The 21020-nt window shown below is 37.9% G+C and overlaps 1 protein-coding gene across 1 annotated transcript in view; it reads right to left on the reverse strand.

Annotated features, from left to right (window-relative positions):
* The window catches only part of LOC308559291 (transmembrane protease serine 11E-like), a 36182-nt gene extending 16622 nt beyond the window's left edge, over positions 1 to 19560 (reverse strand). Inside the window, exons 1-3 of the mRNA XM_081141883.1 lie at positions 19510 to 19560; positions 4855 to 4979; positions 939 to 1060 (exon numbers count right to left, since the gene is read on the reverse strand). Coding sequence (XP_080998009.1) covers positions 939 to 1060; positions 4855 to 4979; positions 19510 to 19517 — 255 coding nt within the window. The 5' untranslated portion in view covers positions 19518 to 19560. The remainder of the gene's footprint in view (positions 1 to 938; positions 1061 to 4854; positions 4980 to 19509) is intronic.
* Positions 19561 to 21020: the final 1460 nt, after the last annotated feature.

Here is a 21020-nt window from a genome sequence, read left to right on the forward strand (position 1 = left end):
ATTCAGATATTCCCTGACTTGGTGCTTACAAATACAAATACAACCAAGATTTGAGCCCCTCCTCAGCAAGGTGTCCAAATTCTCAGGCTTCTAGTCTACCAAGCAGTTTCCAGGCGGTTCACTACCATTCTGTTTTTACTCAGGGTGGTGGAACTGGGAGACAATTTGGAAATTATCTAGTCTTAAGTCCCTAATATTCACATAAAGAAATTTGACCAGAATGGTAAGTGCTGTGTGAAATAACACATCACTAGCTAGTACGTGGTAATGAAAATAGATTTTCCAAATCCTAGTGCAGGGTGCCTTCCATCACATCATTCCATGAATCACTTCACAAAATATCAGGAAAAGTCTAAATTATTCTCTAAATAATCTGACAATGAGAAGTCATCACCCAGGCCCTTGCTCTTTTGGCCAGTACTGTCTGTTTGTTTTTAAATATTTCATTTACCCCTCAGGATAATGTTAATGCCTTAATGATAGAATGAGTATTCATGGATTTCCTATAGACTGATGTACCAAAAGCTGGTCCACAGTTAGATATTTTTAAATACAAAAATACTCTTCAAGTATGTGTCTGAATAGTTTTAATCTTGTGGTCTTTTGCTCAAAGTCTCCTCTTTAAGAAGTCTAGTATACATCAGCCCTCACATTCTCGGAATTTCTGGATTCTGCTGATTAAGAGTGTAGCCCAAGCTAAGGAAGGGTGAGTAGGAGAAACGTAAAGAAATGGCTAAGGTCACTTGGTTCAGCTCTTCACATCACGTCATACTCTCTGAAGTCATGTATTATTTTTGTTTTATATCTCTTAGGTAGGGGCCTCTTCTCATTTCGCAGAGTTAAACAAGATCAGCTGAATAGATGCTTTAGAAGTTAGGGTATTAAAAATTATAATAAAAAAGTAATGGCCCTAGAAATGGAGAAAAAAAAATGCTTACCATTGATTCAATTCTCTGGCTCATTTCTGTGAAATTTTTAGAAGCCTCTCTTTGAAAGTCATCATAGAGTTTTTCACTTGTAAATGACAATGTACTGTAGTAATTGTAGGTCTTCCTTTGATCTACAAGGAAAGAGATAAAACCCATCATGCTTTGTATCAGATGTGTTTAAAGCATCATCATGTTCCCATTTGGTGGTTGCTGGGAAGGCTGAGACCAGAAAACTTGCCCCTACCCAGGTCATCATCCCCATCATCCTGCCCCGAGCTTCATGATCATCTCAGAGGAAAAGACAGCAACATTCCTCATGAGACTTGGAGTGGAAAAGCCATGAGAAGCGCTTGGTGTTGCTGCGGGCTGATTAGTCACGTGTCTCTCCATTCCTGAGTAAACCACAGGAGGCAGCAAGTCACGCCATCCGAGCAGATGCACAGGGATGGGTTCGGAAGCTTCCCAAGAGTAAATGTGTTTTGTTTTCCAAAAGTAGGTTCTTCCAATTCAGTAAACTACACATCATTTCTGGCCACAGGACTCTAGTGTAAGAATATTTATTATGACTAAAGAATAAGATGAAGGTAGGGCTTAAAATGCTAGCAGTTCAGAACACAGAAGTTTAGGAAACTAGAGCTGCCATATGACATAAGCTTCCAGAGACACTGTTTAGTTTCACCTGACTCCCTTGTCACTCATTTATTTTCTCCCAGGAGCCACGGGGATTGGCTTGCCTGCTTCCTTAGCCATTGTCTCCACTTTCTGCATCAAGTTTAAGCAGGCCATGTTTTCGGCCTGCTGAGGAATTAATGCAGCAAAGCTTTTCGTCTGCCCTCCTACACATGCAGAAGCACAGAGCCCTCAGAAGGTTCATTAAACAAATGTTAATACTGACTACCTTTTCTGCGAGAGACTCTGTGCTGAGCAGTAGGAATACAGTGGTGATCAAGGCTATTGTGTATGGTTATTACAGGAAAGTAGAGCTTGCCTCACCCAATCTCAATCTCTCTCCTCTTCTCTGTTGCTTCTCATTTGTTCCCTTTTCACTTAAGCTCCAAGGAAACGGAAAACAACTAACACTGGACACCGGTGTCCCAGACATACTCACATATCTCATTTAATTTATAATAACCCTCATGGGAAGGCAGTATTATCCACATTGATCAAAGGAATACAGCCTCATAAATGTAAATAAATTGCCTAACCCCAACATGACATAGCCAGAAAAAACAGAACTGGGCTTCAAGCCAAGGTCTAACTCCCAAAGCACAAATTTTCTTTACGTACTGCTTCCTGGGGGTGGTTAAAAAAAAAACACAAACCCACTCATTGAAGCTATAAGAAAAATCTCTCTTTATATAAAAGTTATGCAAAAATAAAAATAAACCTACTGGTAAATTTCAAAAGAACATCCTGCTCATCCAAAGAGGGAAGCCACCAGTCAGACTCTGACAAGGTCTGAAGTGGCACATAAAGGAGAGGGATGGCAGGCTGGAGACACTGAAAGGTCAGGGTCTACTGAGCATTAGCCACCTATGTGAGGCCCTGGGGAGGCTTTACTTTCCCCCCTCCTTTCTCACTCCCTTCCCTGAATGGCCAGTGTAGGCTGAAACGCAGGTCCCTGGCAATATATACAATTTTAAGTCAGGTTTTTAATTTATTTAAATATCGACCAATAGTTTACCTTAGCTCTAAAGTTGCATTTCCTCCACCAAGCACCAGGCTGCTGCTGCTGGCACCTAACCACATGCTGAAAAGTAAGGTTGTAAAGAGGAAGAGAACAGATTCCTATATCTTTAGACCTGTTTGGTGTGGGGGTTTTTTAATTATTAGATTGAATCATTTGAAATCGCAGTTCGTATAGGTCAAAAGCAGTCAAATATCAGCAATTTCATATACTTCAACCAAATGAACAGCTTATCTATAGTCAATATTTTACTTTGCTCAAATGGCTCAAACAGACCACTAAGTGTCAAAACATACTCCCAGCTGTCAAAACTATATGGCGTGTGTAGTTGTTGAAGAACATCATTGGGAACGTTAACAGAAAAGTAAGAAAAATAAGGATGAGCACAAGTTTTCTAACATGTTTGTGATTCTATAATCTGCAATGATGTTACTAATGATGGATTCACCTCCTGTCATTCAGATCTCAGAGGCAGCTTCAAAGGCCCCTGGACACGAACGGCACACGCAGTTCTAGGCCGCCCTGGGCTGTATGCCAAAACAATGTTTCTTCAAATCTGATCACTTCCATCTTGATCTGACTGTTTCTGTAATAGATTTGTTTGGTTTGGTTTGGTTATCTAGGCGTACCATCTCCTAAATGCGTGTGTGCTATGTCCACTCGCAGAGGGCAGGTCACAATTATGACGGCAGCGCACATCACGATTGTTTATCCAGGTGCGCTGTGTGGGTGGCAGAAACTGTGCTCTATATTAGTCAACTGAGCATCCAAACAGTAGGATCCAGGAGCAGGTTACTGGTAAAATCTTGCCAGGTTTGCATTGTATGCATGTGACTAAGATTTTAAGTCTTATAAACACTTGACTTGGGAAGAGGCAAAGGAGAAAAAATAAGAAATATTTTCTCTCACGCAGGTGTAGAGGCCCCTAGCATTACTAGGAACTCCTTATGAAGTAGGACAAGCCAAAGAATGCCCCTAGAAAATATCACTCGTTTATTACTCAGTATTTAATAGACATTAATTAAGTTTCTAATATGTGCCAGGATCCTCTTAAGTTCTGGAAAACAAAAGTGGATAAAACACAGTCCTAGGCATCCATGGAGAAGAATAATGACGATTACATCATGAGACCCAGTATATTCACAACAGGATTATCTAATTATAAAGTTATTTATTCTTTTTTAATTAAAAACATGCTCCATAAAATTATCAAAATGCAGATACTCCAAATTCGAAGACCCGTATGTGGGCAAATTCTACCCAAAAAAATCTTTACATTAAATATTTTTTCTTTAAACTGCTCAAAAATGATCCACCTTGCTTGGAAAATTAAGACTGGACTGTGTCTGCTAGCAGAAGATCACCAATTTAAAGATCACCATTTCTCCTTATAGGAAACTTCTGCAAACTCCCAATTAACCTAGAATCAAGTGATTAGCCTCTTTAGCTACAGAGTCTTGAACATCAAAGCATTATCTACTCAGTAAGGGAGTTAAACCAATAGGTCATTGCGAAGTCAACTAATTAAAACCTGAGGCCGAGTAGAAGGAAACTTCAGAAGGGTTGTCATACCCTCGAAGAACAGTTCCCAAGTACTCTGGGGACCTTTCTAATAACACAACAGTGTTCATGTTTCATCTAGCAGTGAGATACCCAATTAACACGGAGTGAACCTCTTTACAATTAACCTTCTCAGCATATCCTATCCTTTTTAATCACTTGTAATATATCCCAAGATGAGATTTAAAAGAACAGAAATAGGCACTTATTCAATAATATATCACTATCAGCATTTTTCCAACTTACCAGCACAGAATAGAGCCTACTTATCTCTATAATCCCTGATCATGTAATTAATTTATTGGGCTGTCAGGGTTTCAATGAGTTAGGATTATTTTAAATCAAGGTGTTTGCCCTATAACCTCAAACAACTCAAGACACTGGACTCTAGCTCTCCTATGGTCTTCCTCTAATTAAAACTTGATTATTACTTATTAGTAAAAATGAAAACTAGCATGCTATTCCCAGCAGGAAGCATTGCTTCATCAAAGGTAGAAGAAAGGATCTCCTTGGCCTGTGAGGATTAAATGTGAAGCAAGGCAGGTAAAGAGTTCTTTGTAGCAGCTCTGCAAATGAATTGTAGTCATGGATGAATAAGCCCGAGGCTAACCCAAACAGGAATGCACAGGAGGAAATATTTGGGGTAAATCACATGATGCCAGGGCAGCCCATACTTACTGTATCTCACGTAATGAACAATGAGTCCAATGCACACTGCCAGAACAATCAGGGATAAAAAGGTGATGAGACCAATAACCCATGGCTTCACACAAGCTCTCTTCGTGGCCCTCACAACAAAATGCCTGAGAAAGCAAGCAAATAGGTGAATTACATCACAGTGCACACTGTGCCCACTCCTTAGACAAAACAGATATTTCTGGGGAATTCAGGACACTCAGTTAGATGTTTTGTTTAGAATACACCCTGGCCCCAGGCTGCTGAAACCAGTTTGGCTCTGGCTGGCTGACTTTTGGCAAGTAAATTTGATTTCTCCGTGCCTCAGTTTTTCTTGTCCATAAAATGAAGATGATAATGATAGTACCTATCTCATAGGACTGTTGTAAGGGTTAAATTTATTACTGTGTATAAAATGCCTACAACAGTGCCTAGCGTGTAGAAAATGCTATGTGAATGTTAGCCATGATTTATGGAGCCGTCCATGTGCAAGATTCTGAGTTGGGCACTGTGGAAGCTAGAGAAATGTTTAAAGCCTGTTTCTACCACTCTAGAATCTTCAACAGCCTATGAGGTGTGCTACAGCTTGAACCATACCAGGTTCCAGATAGATTTTCTAATTCAACCTCTTTCTCTTTTTCTGATCTATTTCCAAACAAGCTTTGAGGATACACATAAGGGATAACCAGAGGTCTGTTCTAAAAAAGCTGAATGCTGGAGCTATATTTATCTCTAAACTTCAGTGATGCTGCAGGGAATCCCTTCTTCATGAGACTCCCTCAACCTCTCCCATTTGTTCTGATGTCAAAAACATGTTGCTGAAAAATGTTTGTCAACCTGCTTTGTGTTTGATTAGTAAAGTTGCTGTTTCCTTGTGTTACAATATTTGCTAAGCAAACTGAAAAACTAGAGAAAATGAAATACTAAGTCAGTTGGCTAAAGAGTTTGAATATGGTGCTGTTTTAAATTTCTTGAGGTATTCATCATGCTGGTAGAAGCAATGGCGTGTATTCATGCCTGCAGAGAACTGTCTTGTACATGAGCGATCGGGGTAAGTGTAGTGTTATTTTGGAGGGGCGCCAGGGGTTGAATCAGAATAAAGAGAATTTCAAGTCCAGCTCTTTCCTTACCAGCTTGGTCTAATCATTCAGACTCTGAGCTTAGTTTCTCCATCTGTCAATAAGGGACAGAATACCCATTCTTTCTAAAGCATGTGGTTGACTGTGGGACCCAGAATGAAATCATGAATGTGAAAAGTTCTCACAAACTGCAGAGCATTTTGCAATAATTTTTTTTTTTTTTTTTTGCTTGCAGAAATCAAGGAAACTCTGTTTCCTAGTGACATATGACCAACAAGTGATATTATCATTTTTATCCCTGCCACACCATCATCACATCCTGTCTCTGCCTCCACTTTTTGTCCTGTGTGAACACTGTTGCAAAAGTCAATAATGTTATCATCGCTACGTGACTCTGCCTCCGCTGAAGGCACTGGGCTGTAGTGGGAGGCTGCCAGGCCTGTACTTCGTCTCTCCTACTGTTCCTGTGATTTCCCCATGAGGCTGTAGTCAAGGAAACTTCATCTTCCTCTCCCCAATCTCTCCCATCACTAGTTCTCCCTTGAGTGGGATCCCAAACACCTGTTCCCAGAATGGCAATTACTGCAATATAAAAAGACTTCTCCACAGGAGGTTATTTTTTATGTGCCTAAGAAGACTACAAACTGACTCCTACTCCTTTATCTGTGAATGCTTGCTGTTCACCTGTTGCAGAAGAAGGGAGATGCATATAACAGACGTAAGCAAAACTTTGGGGGGGGGGACATGGGGAGGGCAGGGCTTCTCAACTAATATCAAAACATGCCAGATAAAGTATATGAAGTTATAATAGTAGGGAACATGATATAATTATCAAAAGTATATGATCACTATGTAGAATTGTGAAATATGACAGAAGTTCTAGTCTACAATAACTTTTAATCAAGATAGAAAAGTAAAATAATGCAGCCATTAAATAGATGGGTGTAGAGCTACATGTATTAACATGCAAAAGGTCAATGATATATTTTATTGAAAGAATGTTGCAGGAGAATATGCATTCTGTGTCTAGTTTCTGTAAATAATGAAACTATATATGTGCATGCATAGCAAAATATATAGAAAAAGACACAAAATTATGAACAGTAAGAAGTGGAATATCAGAAATAAGAGAGAAATTTTAATTTTAATGTACTTTTTTGTGTTGTGGTGGATTTTTTTCTAACAAGAAGTATCATAGCTTTTGAATTAAACAAAAGAGAAAGAGGTTGAATTTCAAAAGACAAAAAGATAACGAGGACGATTATATGACTTTTCATTAAATTTCTGTCACTATTGTGCCCCAAAATTACCAGCGCGTTCTCTTTTCCTGACCCCCACCCTTTACAGCTATTTCAGTGATGGTCTTTGGTGGCTTTGAACGAGATAAGAGAGACAGCATGGGACAAAGAGAAAAGAGAAACCATCAAAAACACTTGAATAAACAATTAAGACAGTGTGTTGCTGAGTCCCACCACCAACTGATTTATTGCACATTCCTGTACCAGCAGATCCAATTCTCTTATTTTCTCCTTATGAAAGGCAGGGTTGATAATCCCAGACCCCTCCCACCCGGATGAGCTATTTGGAGATAAAAAATGATAAAATATTCTATTACTTGAGCTCCCAAGTAGAAATTATTGTACAAATAGCCAGGACCATTATTATCATCATTATTTTAATTATTAATAATAATGGTAATGACTATATTGCTGAGATGTTTTCATTTGAAACATTACCCCTTCCCTTCCCAGTCTGCACGGCACTGCTTTTCAAACTGATTCACTCTGTTTCTTAATTACTTTCTTTGTTGCTCCCTCAGCAAGTGATTTAATACTGAATTGCTCCATATTAGATGCGGTAGAAGTGTGCTCAAAAAAGTCATTAAAATGGAGGAATAAAGCCATTTTATATATCAACAGAAACATGTAATTAACCCCCTTCTGCACATAAACCCTTGTCCAATCATTATTGCGGCCTGTGGAAGCTTATCTGAACCTCCTCCCATAAAATTATCTTCAGACAGACTGGTTGAATAACTTCTAATAGCTTCAGTGGCATCAAATTTCTTTCTTTCTGTTATTTTCCTTTCCATGTGGTGACGTGTGATTAGACAGTGAATAAAGCAGTTAAAATATAGGTACATTTTTATAAGTCCAAAATTGCCGGGAGACAAGTAATATGCTCAGAGTTGCGTTGTCATTGTCACTTAATGTGTCGTTTTTAGGTGAGTACTAAAAGAGAAAAGCAATACAACAGCAAAAAAGCAAGTGGGGGGGAGGTCCTAACACAAATCAACTTCATGGCAGGCACTGGGAAACGAGAGTCGAGACTCGCAGTGTGTCAAAGAAAAGTTCCCCAGAAAAGCCCCTGCCCACCACCATGGACTGACGGAGAGGGAGCCTTGAACTCTGCTCATTCCCTGTAATGGGAACCGGCCCTGAAGTTCTTAGTTCGCATGTTTCACCAGGTCAGCCCAGCTAGGCTGTTGTGGATGAACATGTGCACAGCGTCTATAAAGCTGTTGGTGCCAAAGCACTATCATCAACCGCTTAGCCCAGAAATCAGCAAGCTTTTCTGTGAAGGTCCAAATGGTAGCTAAGCCTTTCTGGGCCACACAATCTCTGTTGCAGCTACTCAGCTCTGCCTTTGTCACACAAAAGCAGCCACAGACAACACAGAAACAAAAGAGCATGTCCGTTCCAATAAAACTTTAATTCTGTACACTGAAATTTGAATTTCATAAACTCTTTTGCTTGCCATGCAATATTTTTCTTCTTCTGGTTTGTTTTCAACCATTTAAAAGTATAAAAGTCATTCTTAGCTCAAGCACTGGACAAAAACAGTTGGTAAGCTGAATTTGGCCTAAGGGTCATAATTTGCTGGTGGCTGGTTTAGGCAAGAGCCGACAGGTCAATGCTAATTGTGCTGGGAAGCTGTAATGGTCTTTTCATTTTCTAGTCTCACTTTCGTAGCTAATCTAATGCAGTGTATGGCTAATCCCATTGTTACTGAACTTGTTTTAGCAATCCTCGCTAAAACGTGTCCTGTCGCTTGACAGCAGGTTTCTCTCCTGCCTACCCAGTCCCTGAGCCATCCTCCAGTATAGTAGGCTCTTTCTAGAAGTGGCTGAGACTGCTCGAAACCCAAGTCGGCCTCAGTTAGCCTGGCATTCCCTCTCTGTCCCATGAGCCTTCAAGCTCTTTGTCTTTGCTCCTACTGCCTCCTATGTGGAGTAACTTAGAATCTTTTTTTTTAAGGCACATATGTATAACTTATGTAAAACAGGTTACCAAGGTGGCCCATTCACATCTGAGTCCCTCTCCTTAGCTCACTCTCCCCAAGGACGGCCCATCTTGATCAGTGCACCAGTGCTGGAAAGAGCTGTAGGATTTTTGGTTGTGTGTGTGTGTGTGTGTGTGTGTGTGTGTTAGTTTAACTGAGTGAACTTTTTAAAAGTTACTTTTATCTTCATCAAAGTAATATATGCATAGTGTCTAAAAAGTGAAATGCCACTACTTGCCACTTGTGTCTTTAGCAGTTGTTGTGCATTTACCTCTGAGTTTCTGAATAACGTTCTTAGGTAGAGTCTATTCTTTGCTTGCATCATAAAAGCCTGCGTGTATTTAAGAACAAGTTCAAAAAGTGCCCTTCACTTCAGTTAGGTCTGTTCATCCCCGAATATCACGGCGAAATATGCATTTTGAGCTCCTTGAGGATAGGGTCTGAGCCTTACTTATTTCTGTATTCTCTGAACACATGCTCAAGAAATGTCCCCAGAGGGAATGGAATTGAAGTCACCTAAACCAAATCGAACTGGCCATTTGTCAGTACTGCATTATGGGTTTTGATCTCTCTTAAAGCACTTCTGGTCTGCCATAGTCTTAGAAAAGAACTTGGAATATTACACACAAAGAAACACAGGTCAAGGGTTGTAAAGAATTATTACTATTTAAGAAAAGCCTGATTTCTGTAAGGCACTTTATATAATAATCAAGCTTTGGTTAATATTTCTATTTCACCTGTGTTTAAAATACATGATTTTCCAAATGTGGTTTTATCTACCTCCTGTAAAGTACTATCATAGTACAAAAAGTGACAAATTGCAAAATAAAAGAGCAGTAATTTCAGGAGATATTATTTGGGGCCACTGAATGTCTGTATGTTACAATATCTAAACAAAAGCATAATGAAAAATACCACAATGAAGTAACAATATAGTACCATATGACTTGCTGATTCCCTATGTCAGTGCTTAAGATTTAAAATATAAATTAATAAATTGTATTCATATTTTATTTTGTGTTTGGCTCTAGTTTATTTCTTTAGCTCATAGGATTGTGCCTCCTTGTCTTATCCATACAAATCCTTCAAATGCTTTTTCTTACCAGCAGGCATTGGTGAGATCTTTGATCTTGTTTATACTTTCTACAATAAGACTATGAAAATATCCAGGATAAAACTAAAATGTTGTATATGTGTGCATGGATCATATGTTTTCACTGTTGTTTTTTAAAACAATACAAACAAATTACTCCTTAATAAAATTGTAAATAATATATTCTGCCCTGTCTACAGTTACACAAACACATCTATAAAGTGTCTAATAGCAGAGACCAGGCACATGGACTGAATTATATGTTCATTCCCTACAATAATAACTTTGAATAGTTCTCATAGAGAAGTTATAATTATAACAAGGTGGGAGTCTGATTGCTAAACAACTGTGTCTATTTTTCTTTTATAAACACCAAGATAAATGGTGAGAAACTCACTGTTTTTATTATAAATGTTTTTATTTCTATTCCATCTTGTTCTACGCTGGATTAAGATGGCTTATAAGGAGATTTTTATATAGATAGATTATATAGATAGATTATATATTACATATGGTATTAAATTAAGTTTAGAGATGCAAGAAAAAAGCAAAACATAAGTGAGAAGATAAGATGGGACTAGAATTAAAACTATATTTCATAATTCCCATATAGACATTTCCTTAAGTTGGGCCACAAAATTTATAGCTTTCTAGGAGCCATCTGAAAACACAACTGAACAAAAAGAGCCAACAAGCAAACCTTGGTCAGGTACAGTGTTCACGTCACCCATAAGATAAAAACTGAGCAATTGTTCAGAAGTAATACGATTCTTTTAGTTCCCCATAAAAAGAATAGTATAAAATGTAATGAGCTATATTCTCTAAGATATTCTTAGCATAGAAACAAAATTTGTTTTATAATACTCTTAGAATGCCCCTCAATAGTAACAAATGGCATCAATTACTATTCAGTAAAAGTAATATGATATGGAGCAGAACAGTATGAAATCATTCAGATACCAAGTTCTATAATTTTTATCTGACAGCACTTCCTTAATTATTATTGAAATGGCTCCACATGGCATTTTCACATTACAAAGTATCTAAAGATGATTGGCCTGGCCAGTGTGGCTCAGCAGTTAAGCATCGACCTATGAACCAGGAAATCACAGTTCAATTCCTGGTCAGGGCACATGCCTGGGTTGCAGCCTTGATCTCCAGCACGGGTCATGCAGGAGGCATCTCATCATTGATGTTTCTTTCTCTCTCTCCCTTGCCCTTCCTCTCTCTCTAATCAATAATATATATATATATTTTTTTTTTTAAAAAAAAGATGATTGAAATCATAGACATTAAAACAGTATTGTTAATTACAGTATGTTTTTAATAAACATAGTATTACTTTGTATAGTAGGAAGTTTTTAATAAATATTGTGAATGACAGAAAACCCCACCACTCATTAACTTTTAACTTAGGCAAAACCCGTAGCTTAACTATTTCTATATTTAACCAACCATAAAACTGCAGTGATAATCTTTCCTCCCACCTACTTTAACAGGAAGTTGTGAAGATAGCATCTGATATCATCAGACTTTGTTAGACAGGTGTACTATAAGCATTAGTGGCAACTCAACAGTAAGGAATGTCTCTGATCTCCACTGTGTTATCATCAAGGTCTTTATTAAGTTCCCAGCCAGGTATGGTGCAGCATAGGAAATTTAAGTTGACACTTTGAACTCTAGAAATTTACAATCACAGATAGATGAGGTACAAAAAATTTAAAGGTATTCTTAAGTAATTAGTTATGTGTTTATAGACATAAATTGAGCTATTTGACCCTTGGTTCCACTAATATATTTGTTTTCTTTTCCTCAAACTCTTTCCAGTTCAAGATAATAAATTTGCGTGATCTGAGTAAACAACTTTAAAAGCAGCAGTTTCCCACAGAAATGTTGAAAAGGAATGCCATCACAGCTCATCATAGGGAATTATGCACACTTAAAAATATGAAATAAAAATAAGAATTGATAGGGAATGTGTGCATATGTTATGGCAGATCTATCAGAAGGAAAATGATTGAGAAACCTGAACTACAGACACTTTAGGTTGCTAATATGTAACACAGGCTTTCATTAACTTTTTGCAAAGGTAGATGTCTTTCTACCAAGTCTCTCTCATTACTTTGTCTAGATACCTCCTATAAGGGTTGGCATAATATAGTAGAAATGACTCTGAACTGGAAGACCAGTTGCCTGTGTCTTAGTCCTAAGGGTTTTCATTTAAGGACTAAGTCCTTTCATCTAAGTCCTAAGTTTCTCAAGTGAGAAATCTGAGATCACATTCAACATCACAAATTCCAGCATCTCCTACTCCTCAGCTTCTATGATGTTGAATGTGCTCTCATTGCCTTCATTTTTAAAAAATAATGAGGATTTTAGTTGATCTAGGTGCTCTCTAATTTTATCAAAGTTAGTGTTCCATGCCTAATAACCTAGAAAAACATTATTATAATTAAAATTCAGCTTATGTTAAACAATAAACTTTAACATAAATATCAAATGCATTATTTTTCTATTGGGTATATGCCAGATAAATAGGAATAATAATAAAAATAAGGGACTGCAAGTCATTTGACATAATCCAAGAATCATACATATGAGGAAGAGATAAAATATCTTTATTACTTGAATCCTAAACCAGTTTTAAAATCTGTAGACACATGAAATTCTATTTTATGTAAGCCACTGAAAGGCCTTAAAATTGGAATGCGCCAGTTGGAACACATGCTAAGACCCTGTGATGTCCTCCAGGTTGCTGTTTTCCTGACAAACACACTGTAAGCCATATACTAAGAATCCCCCAGATAATCTAGAAATGTTTACATATAATTCTATCTAATTAACTTTGTAAGGAGAGACAACTGGAAACTGTATGAACTATTTTAATGTTTATATTATTTTTCCAAAAGTGAGATTTCTTGAATAATGGATTTCCTGCCCCAATTACTGACCTGTGTATAAGGAAGTACTGAGTCTTAACTTTGGATAGAACACAAGATTTGTGAAATTGATCATTATATGCTCACCTTAGCTTAATTATACTCTACTGGCATTTTAATGAATATAGTGATATATGCTCAGATTCATGTTAGAATAAGGTAGGATTTGCTGTGCAAGTAAACACCATAATATTATAAGATATTATTTTATAAAAAAAACCCACACAAATATTTTTAGTTACCAATGTCCATGGCCTTATATCCATATGTATATACTGATGGTTACCAAGTCAATAACTTGTCTAAACTTCAGACCCACATAGCCACCTGCCTACTGTTCATCACAAGTTTTGAATGATGATATGCTTCATATAATTCAAACTTAACATGTCTGTGGTAGAGATTCATAGGTGCCTATCCCAAATATTCATTCTTTTTTCTTAATAACAGAATGTTTTATTTTTGGTTGGGCACCTGTCCACCTGGAAAACAGAGTAATGTCCCTTGTCCATAGGAGTCTCCATTTGAGTAAGTTCTGACCAATGAAATCTGTATTCCAATGGCTAGAATCTTGATGCACATGTCATAGCTAAAATGTGTAAGTGCTAGTTGGAGCTCAGGCAACCATACTGAACATGACTTGGAGGATATGTGTTTATGCCAGTGGGACCGCATGACAGTAGGAGCCTCGAATCCTGATGACTTTGTGAACCTCGCTATCAGCCCCCACCCACCTGCCTTCAGACATGCTTTACATGAAACTGAAATAAAATTACATTTCATACACTAAAGCCGCCTTACCTGCTACTCCTAGCTAAATTTAATACATTCGCAATATGCAAAAAAGGCTAGTTGCAACCAGGTAAATAGCTATCTTTATGCCATTATCTTTGGGAAAAGAGGACAATAAGAAAAATATTTACTAATTCTCTTGCAATTTCTGTCTGTACGAAAGATAACAAAAAATATTTTTACTTCAGCATATTTGAAATACAAGTACTACATCTAATACGAATAAATCAGGATAGCACGGTTCCACTGAGGAGCTCATCATAACAAGTTCCACAGCTCTAAACAAATGCCTTCCATTTCCTCACTCAGTGACGGGAGGTCTGGGCTTCAGCACCAGCAGCTCGGGTCTAGTCCCGGCCCTGCCCCTCACTAGCTGGGTGGCTCTGAGCCAGCTACCCTTCACAAGTCTACGCTTCCCCACCTGCCAATGGGGGTAGCTATAGGGGGATCTACAGTTAACCCTATCGAGAGGACCTAACGATAGGGCTCTTCTAAGGGTTAAATGAAAAACGCTCAACAAATGTTGGCTTCGTCATCATTCCTCCTTCATAACGAGAAACAAATTTGTTTTAAAGTGGGTTGAAAACTCCCTCAAGTTGCTTTATGTGTCCCTGAGGAGTTAAGGAGAAGACAGAGCAGGTGAGGCTCGAAGCTTTAGTCCCACTCCACCCTTAGCAACTCCGCTCCATACGACAGGGCTTTGCGTTAGGCCTGATGTGTAAAAGGGATTCAACTGGTAAAGAAAATGTGGAAAAGCACTCATCTTTGCACCTGCCTGTCTCTAGGAACCTGTCAGTTAGGCCAATGGTCAGCCATGCAGTAGAGTTTAGTGCAAGGATTTCGAACTCTACTTATGAAGCCCAAATCTATATTTGCTTCAAATTCAGTAATATATGCCCAAGTGCTTCATTAAGGCTTGGATGTATTATATAGATTGAAAGATTGTTTGTTTTGGATGTATTACTTGTAATCTTTGGTATTCTCTTGATTAGGAAAATTGAGACACTAAGATTAAGCTAATTGTTTTAAGAACGAAGAAAGTTAGCTCTGCTTAATGAAAGGAGCCCTTGTGATTCCAGCCATCATGGTATGGAGGAGGCGGCAGGAAGCGTTAAAAGTACAGGCCTGGAGTTAGATCATGAATGTTCCAACTCCAGCTCCATCAACCACTTACTCAAAGTTGCGGAAGTCTCAGCCTTCCTAATCTTTGATTTCTCTACCTGTAAAATTATGGTAAGGTTAACATTGCCTGCCTCACAGGTTTGTTGATAGGTACCAAATTTTATATGTATATATGACTTATGTATAAAGAGCATATATGTATTATATATAAATATATATATCTGAATATATGTATTCCTACTATATGTACCCTCTCTGAATTTTACTAAGTGTGACCTGACAAGCTTTAATTTGCAATACCTAGTGTTTAAAAGGCCACATATTTCTATACAAATCCAAGCAGGAATAGCAATAACAATAACAATATTTCTTGGGTCATGTAGAACCTGTGTTAATTTAACTTTTCCACTTGACAATATTGTACTCAGTACACAGGTGAACTGGGAGGGCAGATTTTATCTCTAATATTGATTGACTCACTTGTTCCTGTGGCCACATGAAAATTACCTAATTTTTGAATGTTTTATCCCTTACTTTATAGAACACAGACAGCAAGTCTTCCTGTCTACCAGCCTCAGAGGTCTATTTAGAAGATTATTCATTGAATAATAAAGTTGTTCCTTGCAAATTTAACTTTTATGTCTTTAAACACTCAAGACAGTTAAATCAGCATAGTAGTAGAACCACCTGAGTAGATAAAGGAGACACTATAAAGATTGTATAGCACTGTAATAAGAGCATAGGTTTGGAGTCAGATAGACCTGGCTTAATTCCCAGTTCTGCCATTTATTGCCTCTGGACAAATAATGTTACCTGTGAGCCTCAGTTTTCTCATATGTAAAATGAGTATAATAACATAACCATATGTTTTCATAAAGTTTAAATGTGCCTGATGTTTTAGAAAAGTAGTGCATGTGAAACAAATGATAACAATTATTTTCTTCTGCACTGACTCATAGTTTGACTTTAAACAAAGTGCTAAATTCTTCCATATCTGCTTTTGCGGCTTCAAAAAAAAAGATATAATCTGACAACTCCAGATGAAAGGGTGCAAGATAGCATTTAATGATACTGCACGGTACTTTGAATTCCCCGAAGCTTGGTTCTACCACCTCAGAGTTACTATTCTAAATATTTCAGAAATTGCTCAACCATACAGGTGATGCATGTGCCTGGGAGATTGAACTTGCAGGTTTTGGCATGACTTGGTGTCTCTGAAGCCCGTTTTTCTTTCTCAATCTCTTAAAACTTTCCTAATCTCTCATGCACTCATTTTTAACCTATTAAATTATGCTCAAAACTATGAGAGCATTCTTCACAATTTTTACTCACCATCTTCAATCAGAATGTGTTCAAACAACTGAGCTTCGAGAAGTTTTTAGTACAGCTCTTCCAGATCCTAACCCTGACAAAGCTAAGAAATGCAGCCAGAGTACCCATTTCAGCACCTACCGTCTTATAAGACCTGCTTCACAACTGTCCAACTCACCTCATTCCCAAGCACTAAAACATCAGGATCATACACACACCTTATAAACTTTGGTGCTGATATTGAAGCACATGATGTTGCTGTTGCTTCTTGAGCTTCTCTGTTTATTCCCTTTTTATAGTGTAGCAATGACATATTTTTGGAGGAAAGCAGACCAGCAATGAAAAAACAACAAAGGCCTATCACACAGTTACAGTTACTACAGACTAATGAATTCCTTCCATGAAATGCTGCACTAAGATGAACTTGATTTTTACACAATAGCAAATGTTGCAATCCTTTTTATGAAACAGTGATGTTGTAATTCAAGTGCTATACTCTCAGTCACTGATCACCTTTGAGATAGGGTGGGAAAGTTAGGTCATATTCTTATCTTGTTTAAATACAAAGACAGTTTTAAGAAAATTAAATAAGGGCAGTCCATGAATTCTTTAAAATGAGACTGATGAATGTCAGAGGGATGGAGGAGGGCGGGTGGGGGAGGGGGAGAGAGTAACCAAAGAATTTATATGCACAACCCAAGGACATGGACAATGGTGGGGAGAGGCACTGGGGGGAGGGATGGGATGGGGTGGAATGGGTCATTGGGGAGAAAAAGGGACATCTGTAATATTTTAAACAAAAATAAAATTTTAAAAAATAATAAAAATATAAAATGTTTTTAAAAACAGGTCAATAAAAGTAAAATTATATCATCACCCTTCCTTCTTAAGCATATATGTACATTATTTCACATTAATCTGTATATGATCTGTTTCTTTGCCTATATATCACATAGGCATGTATGGGTATACATACATATATATACCTTTTCTCCCTGTGTGGATATGCATGTGTGTATGTTTTCCATTTCTCTGTTAGACTTCAAACTTTCCAAAGACTTTTTTTTAGGTCCCCACACCTAGTAGACAATGTGTTACAATAGAAAAGTGTAGACTTGAGAGCCAGAAAGGCCAAAGTCAGATTCTAGGCTCAACACTTAACTGACCCTGGACAATCTGAGCTGCTGTTATTTCATCTTTTAAAACAGTGATCACAATAACTACTTTTCAAGGTATTGTCTAAATTAAATGAGAAACCATTTTACAAAGTGTACAATACATAATAGGTGCTCAACAGATAGTTTTCTTCCGCTCAGAACTGAATACTCCATGAGAGCTTGCTACAGGTTGTTATATGGACCAGGACTGACCTTAGCTGAAGAAGTGAGGCTCAGTGTTAAACACTTGGAGCACGATCATATAGCAATCCTGCACCTACCTCTCAATAGAGTGCCCTTCAGCATCACTATCTATTGACTAATTTCACGGGAGATATTACTGCATTAGTTTTATATCAAGGTTTTCCCTGTAAACAAACATATTTTTAATCTGAAAATGACCATGCTCCCTGTTTAACACAAACTACCCAATGTCAGTATCCTCCCTTCAGTTCACATTCCTCCTTAAATGATCTTCGCCTCCTTAATCATCACTACGCTGCATAAAAGGGTCCTCTTTTCCTCCGGAGGAAAAGGTGACTAGGGAGAGAGCACCTCTCATTAACATATAATTATACCAATTTAAATAAAATAAAGGGCTACCTCTTTAATAGATAACTGATTTGATTTCTGCTTTAATTTCTTTATATCTTACCAGTTCCTTTCTTTTTTATGGCTTTACACTTTATCAATTCTTCTCAAACTTTAGATTCTTCTCTACTCAAATCTCTTCCCTATAAACTTATTCTTGATGAAGTTTTCTTTGTGTATCTTCTAAAAATTAATTTTTCATGCCTTAACCAGAGATTTATTAGAATTTCTGGCATGAGAACTGGACTTTTCTATTTTTAATAAGCATCTAGTGAATCTAATGCAGTAGGTCCATGGGCCACACATGATAGTCATACCTTACTAAGTAAAAATTAAAGTTGTCCATGATGTATAATTTGAATATTGCTCATTTCACCTTCATCTATTTAAATGTGTATAAATATTAATGTTTATAAATTTGGTCTGCTAACCTTTAATTCTTATCAGTGGTTGCTAATGAATACAGTTAGCATACCTCCCCATCATCAATATATATATAGGGGTGGGCAAAAGTAGGTTTATAGTTGTTTGTCTGGAAAATAATACAATAATTTTAATAAATAGTACTGTTCAAGAATAAACTGTGTACTCACAACTGTAAACCTCCTTTTGCCTGCCCCTGTATGTAATAGATTCTTCTCTTCCCTATAAACTTATTACACTGAAACCTGAATACCATTTAGTTTCTGACTTTGAAAGAAAACAGCCTCAAAATAATTTTGACTCATCTATTAGAGAAGCTGGTTGTGGCCAGGTACATCATTAGATTTATTTTTTAAATCCAGCTATAATAGTTTTAGTCATATTGTCTTCTTAAATTATTTCTCACTCTTTCGAAACATCTTCAATTTTTAAAAGTTAAACTATTTACTTACACAAATAAATGTAATTTGGATCTGCATGATTTCAGATTTTTCATCATGTATACCTTTGAAAATAAGAGTATTTTCTTGATAAGATAAAGCCCACGCTAAAAACATGTTCTGTTCTTCTTAAAAAACAAACAAAAATCCCTAGAAGACAGCTTGCAAACAGTATATACATTTATCTTTTGTTGAACCCTTCTAAAAGTACATAGAAAAACATTTTTGGGTGGGACATAAGAGAACAGGAAACACTAATACAGAAAGAATAGAAATCTATTTCTTGATGTAATTTCATGTTAAATATCAAAAGGATTTTTCTATGCTAAACACATAATAAATCAGACATCTATACATGCCTTGGTGTGCCTTATGTCTCATTTTAAACTACAAGTTAACTTAAGACCAAAAAGAAAAAAGGGAACTCACGGATGCATTGCTGAGGAGCAAGGAGGAGTCCGCGGGTCTGCAGTCGGCGCATCCAGGCTCCCTCGGCAGCTTCCCGGGTGGACGGTGAAGAAAGGGCCGCGATGATCTAAGCAGAACCAGTCTGACGGGTCTTGGCTGGTGTGATGGCAGCTGTCTGTGTAACCAGTAGGACAAAGTCAAATTTTACAGGGAGCTGGAAAACATAAATAATTTCTAAGTACTTTCTAAGAGTGGAAGCTTACAAACTATTGTCTTGAGACTTACTTAAAAGTGTTAATGTCAGTTGTAATATTTAGAAAAGTCAGATGTGTAAATCTAAAACGAAACTCTAAAATCATCTTGCTCAGCCTCTTCATGTTTCCAATGAGGGAGCTGAGGTTTAATTGACTTGGTCAAAATCACACGGTTTATGAACCACCAAACCAGGACGAATGCTCGCTTTTTTTTTAACTAATGTGATATGCCTTCCACTCTACCATGCATATAATGAAAGTTTCCCTTTGGTATTGACTATAATCAGCTGTTGAAAATATAGTAGAGACTTAAAAAGCATTAATATCTTAAAATTATGTAGCATCATTCTTCTAGAAAAGTCAAGTTGTTTACAAATATTAACTTCCAACTGAGACAGTATGTTTCTTTCATTATGCTGGAGTCAGGCATATCAGCCAACACTGAATCACACCGTCTTAGTTCTGAAAAGTGAATAATGCATTCTAAAAATGTGTTCACACGTGCATGCAAAACTCTGTATTTGCGTCTGGTATAATCTTTAAATTGCCTTCCCTAATCCCCATAAACTAGATTAGGTGTTTCTCTTCTGAGCTTTCATGGCATTATTATCAGGGGATTTAGGGTTTCCCTTTCCCCACTGAGTGGGGGGGTGGAGTCCCTACAGTCTCTCAAGAAAAAGAATTTTCTGAGACTCGCACGGGAGGATGAGTGATTTTTATTTGTGTGGAATTCCATGTCTGGGTTTCCAAAGTCCCATTTCCCTTAACCCTGGGAGAAGTGTAGACGGGGATTCAGTAGAGCTCAAAGCAAAGCCAGTGTCCAGTTTCCGCTCCATGGTGCAGCCGCGGCCAGCTCAGCGTCCGGCTGCTTGAAGTTCATTAGTCCAAACTGTGTGGCGTCCGCGGGGCTGCGGACAGTGTGGCCAATGCAGGGAAGTCAAGAGAATGTACCCCCTGCAACAAGAGTCCCAAGAGAACCAAGAGAAAGAATTCCTTTATTTAGGAGACTAAGTATCCCAAAGCTTCCTGCCCCTGCAGTGGCCGTGCCCATTCTGGCCTATGCCCTCTTTTCTCAGGGTGACGGACAGCAGGCACCTTCCAGTGCTCCCGCCTCTGCTGGGCATGTCTGCCCTCCCTCCTGTCCAGTCCCTTCCCCCAGAGATCTGCGGGAAGGGACTGATGGCTCCCTGGGGAGTGTAAAGCTGTGGCTTCCTGGCAAAGCTGCCCCAATGCCATGCCTATAATATCTGGCCTTTCCTTTATTCCTTTCCTGTTATT

Source organism: Miniopterus schreibersii (genome assembly GCF_964146895.1).
Source record: "Miniopterus schreibersii genome assembly, chromosome: 1".
Taxonomy (NCBI): Eukaryota; Metazoa; Chordata; class Mammalia; order Chiroptera; family Miniopteridae; genus Miniopterus; species Miniopterus schreibersii.